General features: G+C 31.7%; 1 protein-coding gene across 1 annotated transcript in view; it reads right to left on the reverse strand.

The window, feature by feature from the left end:
* Positions 1–15,343, reverse strand: part of LOC115881124 — a 46,616-nt gene extending 31,273 nt beyond the window's left edge. The window contains exons 1-2 of the mRNA XM_030898506.1: positions 15,208–15,343; positions 673–1,355 (exon numbers count right to left, since the gene is read on the reverse strand). Coding sequence (XP_030754366.1) covers positions 673–1,231 — 559 coding nt within the window. The 5' untranslated portion in view covers positions 1,232–1,355; positions 15,208–15,343. The remainder of the gene's footprint in view (positions 1–672; positions 1,356–15,207) is intronic.
* Between the last annotated feature and the right edge of the window lie 640 nt (positions 15,344–15,983).

Below are 15,983 nucleotides of genomic sequence, written 5' to 3' on the forward strand. Positions count from 1 at the left end.
GGCTTTTGACATTATCAAGTTGAGTGAAAAATGTGTAGTACCTATAAATAATCCAAGTTAATCCGTTTGAACGAATAACTATAAATAAATAAAGAATAATTTTAATTAAAGGGTATAAAGTATATAGTAAATAATATATATATATATATATATATATATATATATATATATATATATATATATATATATATATATATATATATATATATATATATATATATATATATATATATTATTAAATATGTCACTCACTAAAAATCGCCAGAAAATGTTTTTGATACTCGTTTACACTCAGGAATTTTTTGAAGTGGTGGAACAATATTAAAAAAATAAAAAAAATTGGAAAAATATCAACGAGATTAACCATTTTGGAACAAGAAAAAATGTTTATGAGGAATGCATTTTTCTCAAAATTTCAATAATAAAAAAGTTTTTCCTCTTGTAAAGACAATCCGGGAACGTACTGTAGAAATAAAGGTGTCTTAGACATATTTATACGGTAAATATAAATGTAGATAGGTTAGGATTTAGAATTAGATAACAATTTATAACAAAATTATTGAATAGGTGGTTCCATCTGACACCAACTAAAAAAACTAACTTGGTCGCGAAAAGACATGGTATTTTTTAAATGTTATGTTTTAAATATAACTAGGAAACTAAGTAGCTTACCAAATAATTTAGAGAATTCCATCTGGGAAATAGGTCTGCTGATCCTCGCCGAATTAAAATGAGCTCGAACAGTACCATACAACGCCTCGTATTGAGCAATTATTAACTTCAGTTGTTCCGAGGCAGTACCATTTATCACCTCCGGTAAGTTTTTGATCACTTGCATTAGCCTATCGATCCTCTCCGCCAAAAGTCGTAGCTCTTCAGCATCGTCTTTCTCAATGACAGCCACACTAAACTCCTTTATATCATCCTGTTGCTTTTTCAGCTTTTCCAGTATCTCCTTTGACACCGGTTTGATGATTTTCACCAAACACTTCTCGAAATTACCAATTAAGTTTGCGCGTCTCTCTTCGATGGTGTCGTCGTCTTCGATTTTCAGAGATCGCAAATCGGTTAGGTGATGATTAATTTCCTCTACCAGTTCTTTCAGTTTTTTCTCGTTATTTTCTTTCATGATCTCGTTGGTTATGGCTCTTAAACTCACGCATTTGTATTCCTTTTCGTTCAGTGCGTTTATTACGTCTTTGTTCTTCGATTTCTTCTTTAGAACGTTCATTTTTATGGTGTAATTCCGCACCTTTCGTTATGACACACTACTCACCAAAAGTGAGAGAAAATGCTTGCTAGTTCTTATCTGTTTCGTGATTAGATAAGGATATTTCTATTGCGGCTGTGTTAATCTAAAAATAATGTAACAAAATTAATAAACTATCCTGGAAAAATAACCTTAAAAAATACCGTATGATCGAAAAAAAAAATGGCGTCCAGTTGGCTTGGAAATGACGACTGATGACATTTCCAATATAATCTATATATATAAATCTGACTGTCCTGACTGATACTGACTCATCAACGCCCAGACCAAACCCTTGACCCTAGAAAGCTGAAATTTTGCACAGGGGTTCCTTTTATGATGTTTACGTAAGATAAGAAAGGATTTTTAAAAATTCATCCCCTAAGGGGGTAAAAAGGGGGGGTGGAATATTACAATATTTTTTATTTAAAAAACGGTCAAGTTTCCGAAAAAACGCTGAAACACGTATATTTTATTTTCTTTTTTTACATATTTTCAGATTTTTTAAAAATGTATACAGGGTGTTTCGAAAAATCTGGTCATTGATTAATCACGATCCTGCTTAAAGCGCTTGACGTAAAAAGCTGATTTTTGGAAAACGGATTGACTTTAGGGTGTAGAGGTTCGATAAGAAGGGATTTTTCGAAACTCGAATTCTAAGGGTGTGAAACCGCCCCTCAAATATTAGAATATTTTTTATTTAAAAAACGGTCAAGTTTCCGAAAAAACGCTTAAACACGTATATTTTATTTTCTTTTTTACATATTTTAAGATTTTTTAAAAATGTATACAGGGTGTTTCGAAAAATCTGGTCATTGATTAATCACGATCCTGCTTAAAGCGCTTGACGTAAAAAGCTGATTTTTGGAAAACGGATTGACTTTAGGGTGTAGAGGTTCGATAAGAAGGATTTTTCGAAACTCGAATTCTAAGGGGTGAAACCGCCCCTCAAATATTAGAATATTTTTATTTAAAAAACGGTCAAGTTTCCGAAAAAACGCTTGAACACGTATATTTTATTTTCTTTTTTTACATATTTTAAGATTTTTTAAAAATGTATATAGGGTGTTTCGAAAAATTGATTAATTGGTCATTGATTAATCACGATTCTGCTTAAAGCGCTTGACGTAAAAAGCTGATTTTTGGAAAACGGATTGACTTTAGGGTGTAGAGGTTCGATAAGAAGGGATTTTTCGAAACTCGAATTCTTGGGGGTGAAACCACCCCTCAAATATTAGAATATTTTTTATTTAAAAACCGGTGAGTTTTTCGGAAAAACTCTTAAACATGTATATTTTATTTTGTTGTTTTACATATTTTAAGGTTTTTTAAAAATTTATACAGGGTGTTTCATAAAATATAACCATTGAGTAATCACGATTCTACTTAAACTGCTTGACGTTTAAAGCTGATTTTTTGGCAAACGGATTGACTGTGGGGTGTAGAGGTTCGATAAAGAGGGGGTTTTCGAATTTCAAATTCCAAGCGGGTGAAAACGACCCACAAATATTACAATATTTGTTTTTTAAATACGGCGAGCCTTTCGGGAAAACACTTGGACACGCATAATTGATTTTGTTTTTTACATATTTTGAAATTTTTTAAAAAATCATACAGGGTGTTCCAAAAAGTTGGGTAATTGATTAATCACGATTCTGCTTAAACTGCTTGACGTAAAAAGCTTATTTTTGGCAAACGGATTTTCGAAAGTCAAATTCCAACGAGATGAAACTACCCCTCAAATATTATACCAAGTTATATAATAATATCGCCATATTGTTTTTTCTCATGCTGACATAAATGTAAGAAAATTTTATCTTAGTTTGTATGTTAATGGAAATTCTTGCTTTGCTTGATCATCACCATTACAAATGATTAATCCGACGCGAACGAAGTCGCGGGTACACACTAGTTTTACATATAAAATGACAGCAATCTTCATTTCATAGCCATCGCTGACGCCGTTTTTATCGATCATACGGTAATTTAGTAAAGTTAGATGCTTAAAGTAACCTTTAGCTCATGGCGTCACAGAAAATGAGTAAAGCGTTTTATATAATTTATATACCATCTAAGATTCGCTAGTGACATAGTCCTAATTGCTCAAAATGAATTTAGCAAAAATTAAAATAATGTACAGGGTGGGCCTAATTGGACGCTTTTAAAGGGAAACACCCTTTTCTATAGAAGATAGATGAAAACTAACATCGGTGTCTGGGGCTCAGTTTTTGTCAAAAACATGATGGTGAAAACCGCACGTCGATATCTGTTAGCGTTTCCAAGTAACCGTTTTTCAAGAATGTGCATTTTTAACAAATCGCTGTAATTTTTTTGTTATGAAAAATTTTGTATTTCTATGAAAATATTTCCAAAGCACCCTTTTACATAGAATTTAATGGTTTAAGTACAGTACGTCGGCTGGATCTGTGTCTATGAAAGGAATGCGGACAAAAAACATTTAAATAAACAGCAATATATTTTATACGTCGACTTGACGAGTACGTCACCCCAAATCGCTCCGCCCACTCATTTTATTGGCTACTTGCAAATTTGTCGAATTTTTATTGATGGGACGGGTCGTTTAATTTTTTACGAAAAACATCGAGAGAATATCGTTTCCCCTCTCACGGATACCCCGTAGTTACAGAACGGACAGACGTACTGTATAATTTATTTAAAATTAATAATTTATGAATTATCAACAGAAAATTTGATTTTTTATATGGGACACCCTGAATATTTTTAATTAATTGAAAATAATTTAAAATTACCTTTTCAAAAATATAGCACACTTGAAAATTTGCTCGATTCCTCTTCGAGATATAGAATTTATAAAATTTTGGAAAGATAATTTTAAGTTATTTTCAGTATAATTAAAAATATACAGGGTGTCCCAAATAAAAATCATTTTTTCTGTTGATAACTCTTAATTTATTAATTTGAAAAAAAATATACGTAGCCTACGCAAGTCTACGTAAAAAGGTTTTTTGGAAATGTTTTCATAGAAATACTAAATTTTCCGCAGCAAAAAAGTTACAGCAATTTGTTAAAAATTCACATTTTTGAACCTAACTTCGAAACAGTAAAAAAAAATAAACAGTATCGATGTGCGGTTTCCACCATCATATTTTTGATAAAATTTGAGCTTCAGACACCGATATTAGTTTTCGTCTATCTCCTAGAGAAAAGGGCGTCTCCCTTTAAAAGCGTCCAATTTAACCCATCCTGTACAATAAACTGGTAGACAGAAAAGACATTTTAATAAATAATACAAAACTCCGCCCAGACATATATCTCAGTAAAGTCTATCCAACAGTTCAGGAAAGGTTTCTACAGAAGACATCCAGAAATGACAAAAAATACTATTTCGTATGCATTAAAATGACATACTCAAATGTCATTGTCATGTATCTTCCCGTTAGACAGACTGTAGTTAATCATGTTACGGACTCTTAGCATATAAGGACACGTGAAAAAAAAAAGAAATAAAATATTTCAAAAATATTTAATAATAAAAAATACAAAACACAATTTAAAAATATTTCATATATTAATAGTGAATATTAAAAACAAGAAAACAAAATGTTTAAAAAAGTTAAAAATACAAATAATAATCTTATTACTGGTGGCCTCTCTCTGTATTATCAGATAAATGTGACGTCATAGTAGGCACCGAAATAAATGTTTTCTATTTATTACAGATCTTTTGTCTGTTGTACACATTTTGCGTCTGAATAATTCGAGCCTAAGCAAAAGTATTTTTTTGCACAAATTTTGAATCACTGGGTGTGCATTTTTTGCACACCCAGTCTCGCCAGACAGACACTAAAGTCTGTCTGGCGAGAGGGTAAATGACTGACAAGTGTTGTATGTCATTTCAATTTATAAGAAAACTGTATTTTCTGTTATTTTTTGATGACTTCTGTCAAATTTTTTCTTCATTAGCTAGACAGACTGTAGTTCGGAGTTTTTTTTGATAAAAAAAAACAAGGTCTTTGTCCGTCGTTGAACTTCCTGCAGTGACATATTTATGACCGTGAATTATTTAAATTATTATTTATAAACATAGAAAAAATAGTTTCGAAAGAAAATAAGACATTTTAAAAAAATATTTATATTTTTATATCGTAATACTGTAATAGTGTAGACCTTTCAATAAAAAGATTAAGGAAGCATTATCGAAAAAGACTAAAATAGTTGATTGTGTAGCTTGCGGTAGATCTCGGTCAAAAATCCCGGGAAATAATGGAATAACTTTTCGCCAGTAAGTGACTATACTAAGGGCTGGCAAAGGTTAGTCTTGGGTCGAGATTTCCCAAAGTTAAATAGTTTTAAAATTTAGGGAGAGGTGTACATCATGCGTTCAGCTTTACGATTTAATTACGTCTCGTGATACTTTATTTGTTTATTTATTAACGAGTCGTTGTAATTTTCCCTATAGCTTGAAATTTTTTAAGTGCAAGCTAGAAACACTTGCATTTTTGGTAAAAATAAGTGGAATTGAGTTGGTTTTCGACAGTGGTCGGGCTATTAAAACTCTGAATTCAAAAATCGATATCTCGAAATCTATTAGAAATAATTGATTGTAGTTTTTTCAAAAACTTTCTTAATATTTCTGCTGCATTTTCTTTGTAGACAGAAAGTGAAAATCGTTATCAATAAAAAAATTACACGACTGCTGAAAACTATGCTCTAAAAGTAAATAGATGGTTTGTTTACAATTTTTGAATGGAAAAAAATAACCTTATCGATTTTTTTCTTATGTAAACATATTGTAAAAGATACTATCTTCAAAATAAAAAAAAAAGTTTCAATATCTAAAGTGTTTCTTGAGTTATGGCGTGTTATGTGTTAAAAAGTTAAGTTTTTAAATTATCGCGAGTACTGACGTTTTCTCGTTATAAAAAAATGACACCTTAAAGATATCCTTATAATTCCATTTCAGATGCTCAGAAAAATTTCTAATGATTTTATCTAGTTATCTTTTCGAAAAAAAGTTTTTTCAAAATATGCGGTTTGCGATCGTGATTTTACTTTACTTGATAGGGACAGGCGTACCGGCAACGCCGCAACAGCACTCCGTCGCTTTTCTTTCAATCTAACTTAGTAAGGTCCCTATGCGACTTACTTCCACACATGTAAATACCGACCCAAGGGTAACAGTTGCCAGCACGGTATAATATACATACGTGTAGTAAATCGATCATTTATGAAATTCACTTAAAATTAACTAATTATACAGGGTGTTTCAAAACAAATGCGAAAAACTTCAGGGGGTGATTCCTTGTTCAAAATAAAGGGTAGTTTGCTTCATAAACGTTGGGTCAAAAGTCAACCATTAGGGAGATATTGCGGTACAAAGATGGCGGAAAAATAATGTTTTTATTTTTTATCTTGAAAACGAAAAGAGATAGACTAATGAAATTTTATGGAAGCATTACTGTTATGAAAACACACTTTCATGTAATTTTTTTACTTTTTTAAAATGAGGGGAAGGGGTTGAAATAAACTACCGCTATCATTCTTGTTAACGAAATTTAACGAAAAATCTTATCAAACACATGCAAATGCTTTAATTCGGATAGTTTAGTTTGTTTAGAAACTTTTTTACCTCTTGTGTTTTTTTGATAAAACTCACCGATTGGAAATTAAAAAATAAAATGTAAAGCATTACATGTCAGGACAAAAAACATTTTTAGATTAAGAATCTAGTGATAATAACGATAATAATAATCATCTAGATAATAACGTATTGCAGTACTGTATTACGTATTGGAGTAATGTCAAATAAAATAATATTAGGAACATCCTAAAAAGTAACAGCGGCCGACTAGATTTTTTCTTAAAAAAATTACAGCAGCCCACTAGATTCTTTATCAGAAAATGTTTTTTGTCCTGACATGTAATGCTTTACATTTTATTTTTTAATTTCAAATCGGTGAGTTTTATCAAAAAAATACAAGAGATAAAAAAGTTTCTAAACAAACTAAACTATCCAAATTAATTTTGCATGTGTTTGATAAGATTTTTCTTTAAATTTCGTTAACAAAAATGATAGGGGTAGTTTATTTCAACCCCTTCCACTCATTTTAAAAAAGTGAAAAAATTACTAATGCTTTCATAAAATTTTATTAGTCTATCTCTTTTCATTTTCAAGATAAAAAATAAAAACATTATTTTTTCGCCATCTTTGTACCGCAATATCTCCCTAATGGTTGACTTTTGACCCAACGTTTATGAAGCAAACTACCCTTTATTTTGAACAAGGAATCACCCCCTGAAGTTTTTCGCATTTGTTTTGAAACACCCTGTATATTTTTTCTTGCATTTTTGCTTTCATTTACTGCTTGTCAAAGATTAGATGTCAAAGAATTTTGATACGTCAATTTGACTTATCCGCTTCAGTAGCGTATCGGATGTTCGTGTTAATAAATAATTATTATAACTTATCTAGTTTTATTAGAATTATATATTTTTATAACAATTTTACTAACTACCAAAATTTATTGACAACGTAAAATAAAACAAGTTAATAAGTCTACATCTTTACATGTTTTATATAAAATTAGAACGGCACTGATAAACCAGAATTTAAGTCGGCCATTTTAAGAGCCCGTCGCGGTCGATCTAAGAGTTTTGGTATGCTCCTTCCTTAATCTTTTTATTCAAAGCTATAGACCCTAAAATAATTTACTGTCACTCTCACTGACAAAAACTTCAGCGGGAGAGAAAGTGAAGCTTGAACTGAAGTGTTACGTCCTTCTATGCCTACTGTGACATCATTTTTGGCCTATCACACCACGCCTATCATTTATACATTTTCTAGGCTAAAAATAAAAATACTAATTTTAAAATAATATCACTTTACAAAATTTTAAAATCCCATTTCAAGAACCTCTCGTAATGTATTCAGTAAAGTTTGTGATCGATCAATTGCGTTTGTGATTTTCACTTGATCACTAATAGGTAAAAGTTCCTCCTTCATTATCGCCAATGTGGCACTATGGTCAATTATTTTCTGAAACAGCAGTTTCATAGTCGCTTGATCTCCGTGCGACAGCACCTTGTCGATTTCTGAATCCAATTCTTCTAAATTCGATTCGATTATTTGGATTTCTTCGCGAATAGTTTGCAATTCAACTTCTGAGATTTTCAAGGATACACAACTGCCCATATCAACCAAACCAAACTCGAATCAGTTATCTATAGTTAAAAAAAGTAGTAAATAAAAATTACATTATAGGGTTAGTTAATACTTGATGTTATAAATTATGTATACTGAGTGACAGAAAAAAGAGAAAAAACTCCTATATACAGGGTGTCCCAGAAATAAGTGCAAGTATTTTAACTGGTAGTATAATAGAGATCCCAGAAACAACGCCCATGATTTTTTTTGAAAAAAAATGCTAAAATTTTTATATTTTTCTTGAAATTTTTCGGAAAATATTGGAAAACTTCTGAATGCCGCTTATTAGTTTCCAGAAATTTATTTATAGTGCTTCGAGAGAATTCAAAGTTGCCACCTCCTACGTTATCCACATTCTGTATGTTTATAAGTTATAAGTTGACATTTTTAAATTTCGACAAAAGAAAACAAAAAAATAATTTTATTTACTGTAGATTTTTTAATTATTGTAGATTACTAAGTATTGCGCAACGTCTACTATAATTTAAATGCCTTTTTTACAGTTTAGTAAACTGAAATAATTTAATATAATACATGGTTTCTCAGAAATAAGTGCAAGTATTTTAAAGGGTGGTAGATCTCGATAAAAGAAACATTTTCTCTTTATCGCTTTTCAAAAGAGTCCAAAGTAACGGAGTTATTTTACTTTGAAAATTTCCAAAAAAAAAATATTTTTTGCTAAAATTTTGAGAACCACTGGATATTTTCCGGATTTTCTTTCTTGTAAATTTATTCTAATACCTATGTTGCCATATTATCATGAAATTATGTTTTTTAACTAAAAACTAAAAAAAATACCAAAAAAATTCGAATTTTCAAAATTTTTTTTTCGCGAAAAAATCTCATAGGCGTGTTTCTGGGGTTGAACTATACTACCAGTTAAAATACTTGCACTTATTTCTGGGACACTCTGTATAATAATAAATTTTGAGCGGGAAAGCGGTAGTAATGGCCATTTATGTCCCTTAAGTGCTGTTGTAAGGAGGTGAGTTTTGTTGATGTAAATAATAACTGTTTATATATTTATAATCAATTTATTTCTGTTTCCTAAAATATTTTGATTAAAAGAAAATATGTAAAAGTGGGCAACGCTGTGCCAGTCAAGCTTAATCACGTGACTAAAAGTTTATTTCCTATAAACTATAGATTTAGTGGGCACTTCACAAAAGAAGTATAAATATATTTTTAAAAAATGAAGCAAAACAAATATGTTAAATCTGTATAAAAAAAATTATAACAAGACCTTTTACACATAAAATTAATACACAGTAAATCAAAAATGCTGAAAATATAATTCATGCTACAACAAATAACAGAGGACCCTTACAGTATTCTATGTCTTCTAATAAATAAAGAATATGATTCATAGATAGATCTTTATAATATACAAAATGATACAGATATACAAAACTTATACAAAATAAATTCTTTAAAAATACTCGAAGTGATAAAATATATTAAAAGTTAATTAAATGTTAAAACTGAACAAACCCGATTCTGGTAAAACGGGATTAGACGCTATCTCATCTGCGTTCTCCAGATTTTTTTTTTGAATGTAAACAATATCATTTATGTATTTCGGACAGCAATTATACTGTAAATAGGACCTAACGAACATATATCATAATATATTTTATTTCATACTATATCCTAATGAGAATATTTTTAGTATAAATATGTACCTTATGTATTTATATTTCTTCTAACAATATCTAAGTCCACGATCACATTGCTAGGCAAATAAAACTTAACCGGCTGTGATAATTTAATCTGTACCTACTAAGTACTTGCAAATTACTAATATAAGAAACAATATAACCCGCACACAGTTATGAAATAAAACATAAATAAAACTACTGAATTTTTAACACCACACATCAATATTACTTACTTATTTCTGTTACTAGTGAAAATGTTGACGCAGAACGTTCGTACTGATATAACTAATCACATTAATCTGTTAGCTAAAGCCTCGTTCCCACAACTACGGTGTTTCACATCCGACACATAAAAATACCAATGAGAACTTGCATAATTGCTGTTAAACTGTTTGAATTTTGTACAACCCTGATTGATTCTTTACTGGTGTCGTCAGAGTCACAACGTAATTCCGAGAACCAGATTTAATCTCTGATTTAATCACGTCTTATCTTTTTTGGTACACAAAAATATATGAAAATTAAAGTACCTTAAAAAGTACTATAAATTTGGTGCATTTTCTAAAATCATATACCGGATACGTCTTAAAAGTGGTTCACCCCTTTAACTTTTTTATTTTTCCAGATAAAAAAAATGAAATTTGGTATGTTAGTATATGACATAAATTAGGATTGATTGACGTATTCAATTGTTTTCGGTCACTTCCTATTTCACCGGAAATGACTACAACTTTTGATTTTTAAATGGCCTCCTCGGTATTTGTTTATTTTATTCTTATATATAGTATATTATATTTCAATCCATGGCTTAAACACTAACTGCAGCTGAATTAATGTGAAAAACACTAATTTTTTTTATAAAGGAACCTTGGAAAAATAGATTTGATTGTCTAATATTTTTATTGTCTTTTCCTGGTCGGCTAAAAGATGCCCAAATTGTATTTTAAGTCATATTTCAATTTTTTCAAATGGAACGAGGGTGGCTCATTAGCGTATTTGGAAAAAGCATTTTTTGCGAATAATTTGCTGCCACACACTTGGCATTTCGAGTCAAATTACCATTATGAACCGCATGTTGCAATTTCAAATAAACCATATGCGAAAATGTCAAAAGTTGACATATAATATGTCATTCTTCTCAGAGTGTCATTTTCTATCGAATGAAGTAAAAATATACCGAGGGTGCCAATTAAAAATAAAAAAAAAAAGTTTACATATATTATGTTATTCTCTTCACAGTGTCATTTTCTATCGAATAAAATAAAAAAAAACGAGGGTATCATTTAAAAATCAAAAGTTGTAGTCATTTCCGGTGAAACAGGAAGTGACCGAATGTATGTAGAATGTTTAGGAGGGGAGTTATAGTCACCGCGACCTTAAAGATCTATTGTGTGTTCCCCTTTCTTGAGTTATAACGAGTTATAACTCATCATACAGTCTCAAGGCTTTAACAAAAGCCAGTATCTGAGACGGCTCCACAGAGGCCAGCTCTCCATCCTTGACATCAGCCGTACCAAAGTTCATGGCACGAATGGCCGTCGTCTCGGCGCACTCAGTGATGCGGTGTTCTGATGTTTCCCCATATTCCCCACAGAATCTGCATTCGCCGTTGTTTCTCAGCTTCAGCCTACTGAGGTGTTGAGGTGTTGAGGAGACAGTGTCCTGTTAGAAACCCCGTGATAATCCGAAGATTGTTTTTACTTAAATCAAGGAAAACCTTTGATTTTTCTCGGTCGTAGGTTCTAAGGAACTTTTTCGAGTGTCTTAGACTGTTGGAGGGCACTCATTCTAAGTTGCAGTTGGAGTCTTCCAGATTCTTCAGTTCCGGTTTCAGTTTGTTTCCGCTTGGAAAACAGAACGGTTCTGGTGCAGTTAGTGGAGTGTTCGCTCCTTTCCTAGCTAGATCATTTACTTTTTCATTGCCTTCTATCCCTTGGTGAGCAGGCAGCCAGAGTAGGAGGACTTTTTTTTGCCCAACTTGTTGAGCTTCTCTAGGCATTCTTTGACCAACTTCGAATTGATGGTTACTGAGTTGATCGCGTTTAGTGCTGCATGACTATCGGATAGGATGGCAATTTCCTGTTTTCGATAGTTCCTAAGATAAATTGTACACATCTTTCGATAGCGTAAATTTCTGCCTGAAGGATACTGGGGTAGGTGCCCATTGGTTCGGAGTATTTGGTTTTCGGCCCAAATACTCCTATCCCTGTCCCTGCTTTGGTTTTGGAAGCATCAGTATACCTCGTTATGGTATGGTCTTTTATATGCTGAGTAAGCGTTTCTTCCTTCCAATCCTTTTTATTACTCAATACTACAGTGAGGTGTTTCTCAAAGTTGTAAATTCTTGGTATATCCACTGGGAGTTGGAGAAGTGGAATTTTCTTTTTGAGGGTGTTCCAAGCCTCTGACCTAAAAATTCTCCTAGTACTTTTTCCGTCAATGACCATTCTAATCATTGTCGCATTGGCATAACTACTGACGACAATGTGCAGTGGTGTTTGGTCTAAAATGACCTCCATTGCAGCTGTTGGACATGTTCTCATGGCACCTGTGATACAGATACATGCCAGTCTCTGTACTTTGTACAGGTTTTGCCTTGCTGTACGTTGCTCTAGTTTTGTATACCAAGCAACTGCTCCATATGTAATCATGGGTCTTACTATCATGGTATACATCCAGCGCAAAATTTTAGGGGCGCAGCCCCACCTATTTCCCGCCAGTCTTCTGCATATCATGAGAGCCTTTGTGGCTTTGCTGGTAATGTTCTTAATATGCCTGTTCCAGAGAAGTTTACTATCCAGGGCTATTCCCGAAAGAGTGACCGAAACAATTAAATACGTCAATCAATCCTAATTTATGTCATATACACAAAAACGAAACACATAGATGTATATGCAAAACTAATATTCAGGGAAGGGCATTACCTAATAGACAGTCTAAGTCGTTACGTCATATCAAAGAGGGGTGCTTATCAACCTTTTTTGGAAGAATAAATTGTGATTTTCCTATGTGATATGATACAGCCAATAACAATTCAGGAATGCGTAATGATATTCTCTGAGTATACCTACTGTAACCACGTTTTCGGAAATCACAGGGTATACCTATTAAATCTGCATCTGCATATTAGAATTTTCTTCAATTTGTATTATATATACTTACCTAAAAGTCTCATTTTTGAATACTAACAGAGTATACAGGGTGAGTCTTAAATAAATGCAAATAATTTTAGGGGTAGTATATTTCGATCCCAAAAACACGATTATGAGTTTTTTTCGCGAAAAAAAAATTGAAAATTTAGAATTTTTTGAAAATTTGTTTAATTTTTAGTTAAAAAACATAATTTCTTGATAATATAGCAACATAAGTAGGAGGTTTAATTTGCAAGAAAGATCCAGTGGTTCTTAAAATTTTAGCAAAAAATTATGTTTTTGAAAATTTTTAAAGTAAAAAAAACTCGGTAATTTGGGATTTATTTGAAAATTGGGAAAGAGAAAATATATTTCTTTTATAGAGATCTACCAGCCCTGAAAATATTTGCATTTATTTAAGACCCACCCTGTATAATTTTTAATATTCTATCTCTAACATTAAATTTTTGCAATGTCCATTCGAGATACACTGCACTAAATTTAATCCAGAATGCGAACTTATTACAACTCCTTAAATAAGAATTTTAAGTAATATAAAAAATTAATAATGTAGAAATAAATAATTCTTGGTAAAAACTAAATATCAAAAAGTATAAAAACGTAGTCAACTAAAAAAAAAAAAATAACCCCCACAGGTCTTGAAAAATCTTGTAAATTGAGTTTTTTTCTCGTCTACATACCATACGATCGCAAAAAAAACTGCGTCAGAGACGGCTGTGGAATAACAATCCATGTTAATTTTGGCGAGGTTAAACGTACTCTTCTCTATTTTTTAATGGCGCTTACTGCCAGTTGGATTTTAAGAAGGTCGTTATAGTGAGTAAAATATTTTTTAATGGTTTAGTTTAAAATTCCAGAATTTTTTTTTTTTGGAAATAGATTTGTATAATATATGGAAATATTCTATTCTTTTTTAATCTTTTTATAATTAGTGTAAATTTTTGACAAGTTTTTTGTCATTTTTTTGTAAATTACGCTTAGAGATCGACCTTGCCAAAATTATCATCGATTGTCATTTCCCAGCCGTTTTTTTTTCAATCATACGGTTGTATACCGGGTGCGTCTCAAAAGTGGCTCACGTCTATAACTTTTATATTTTTTCAGATAGAAAAATGAGATTTGGAATGTTAGTATATGACATAAAATAGGATTGATTGACGTATTCAGTTGTTTTTGGCCACTTCCTGTTTCACCGGAAATGACTAGAACTTTTATACATATGTCATTATATTCAGAGTGTTATTTTCTATCTAATAAAGTAAAAAATACCGGGGGTGCTATTTAAAAATCAAAAGTTGTACAGTACGTCTGCTGGATCTGTGTCTATGAAAGGAATGCGGACAAAAAATATTTAAATAAACAGCAATGTATTTTATACGTCGACTTAACGAGTACGTCACCGCAAATCGCTCCGCCTACTCATTTTATTGGCTACTTGCAAATTTGTTGAATTTTTATTGATGGTACGCGTCGTCTATTTTTTTACGAAAAACATCGAGAGAATATCGTTTCCCCTCTCACGGATACCCCGTAGCTACAGAACGAACAGACGTACTGTAGTCAGTTCCGGTGAAACAGGAAGTGACAAAAAACATGAAACAGGGATTAACCACAAAAACTGAATTCGTCAATCAATCCTAATTTATGTCATATACTAATATACCAAATCTCGTTTTTTTATCTGAAAAAATAAATAACTTATAGGAGATGATCCACTTTCGAGACGCACCCGGTATATATACAAAAAGTCCCAATTATTTTACCCACCCCGTATGTATTAAAAGATCCTATTTAACCACATGTACTGTAGTAAATAGATAAGTTGACGCAATTTACGTAGTATTTTTATAACTAAATAAATAAATATATAACACAACCTTTCGAAATTTCATTATAGTATTTCTATATTTCTATTACAATCTGCCATAGTATTATTTTGATATTAATATCGAAATGCTGTACCTGTGCATGGTTTTGTAGATTTTATAATAACGTGCACAAACACTGTTACATATCACTTGTCTTGTAGGTGAATGTCGACTTGCCATTAAAACTAAAACAGATATTTCATAAAATTGTGGTTTTCACAGTAAGACCGCTGCCGCCAATAGTTAATATAACAACTATTATATAAACAGAATTAATAGAAAAACACTCCAATAAAACTTCAAACGACCACTTTTAAAACCAATTATATTTTTAACACGATCCGATGACGATACAGATCTTGCTAAGACTAAACTAAGACTATCCTTATTTTTCTTTTTCATTTCAATATTTCTTTTAACTCTCTATCTACATATAATAAAGAGCTCTTTCTAATCTAAGTTATTACTTTTTTTTAAAACAACACTTTCAGTTAAACTTAAAGTCTACTCATATTTCATGCCGCTCCGAAAACAAGACCGTGGGTCTTGCAACCTCAGCTCGTTCCTTAATATCCTAATATATCGTCATCGGCCTTCGTCTGTTTCTTACAGTCGGCCACAGCTACCCTGTTCATCGTCCTCGTGAACCTGTAACTGACAAAAACCAAATATAAATTTAAAGCTATAAGTTTCCAAATAAATAACACCAAGAAAAATTAGCCAACAATCAGCCAGTAGAACCAAGCCCTACTTCAGCTTCCTGGCAGCCATTTTTCTACGTGTTATTATTTGCCTTAAATCTACCGCAGCGTTCTGCGTTCGAGGAACGTCTTCCTCTAGGGAAACGTTTTCCCTACGAGCAACGTATTG

The sequence above is a fragment of the Sitophilus oryzae genome, unplaced genomic scaffold (assembly GCF_002938485.1).
Source record: "Sitophilus oryzae breed Bouriz unplaced genomic scaffold, Soryzae_2.0 scaffold_169_pilon_pilon, whole genome shotgun sequence".
In the NCBI taxonomy this organism is placed as follows: domain Eukaryota; kingdom Metazoa; phylum Arthropoda; class Insecta; order Coleoptera; family Curculionidae; genus Sitophilus; species Sitophilus oryzae.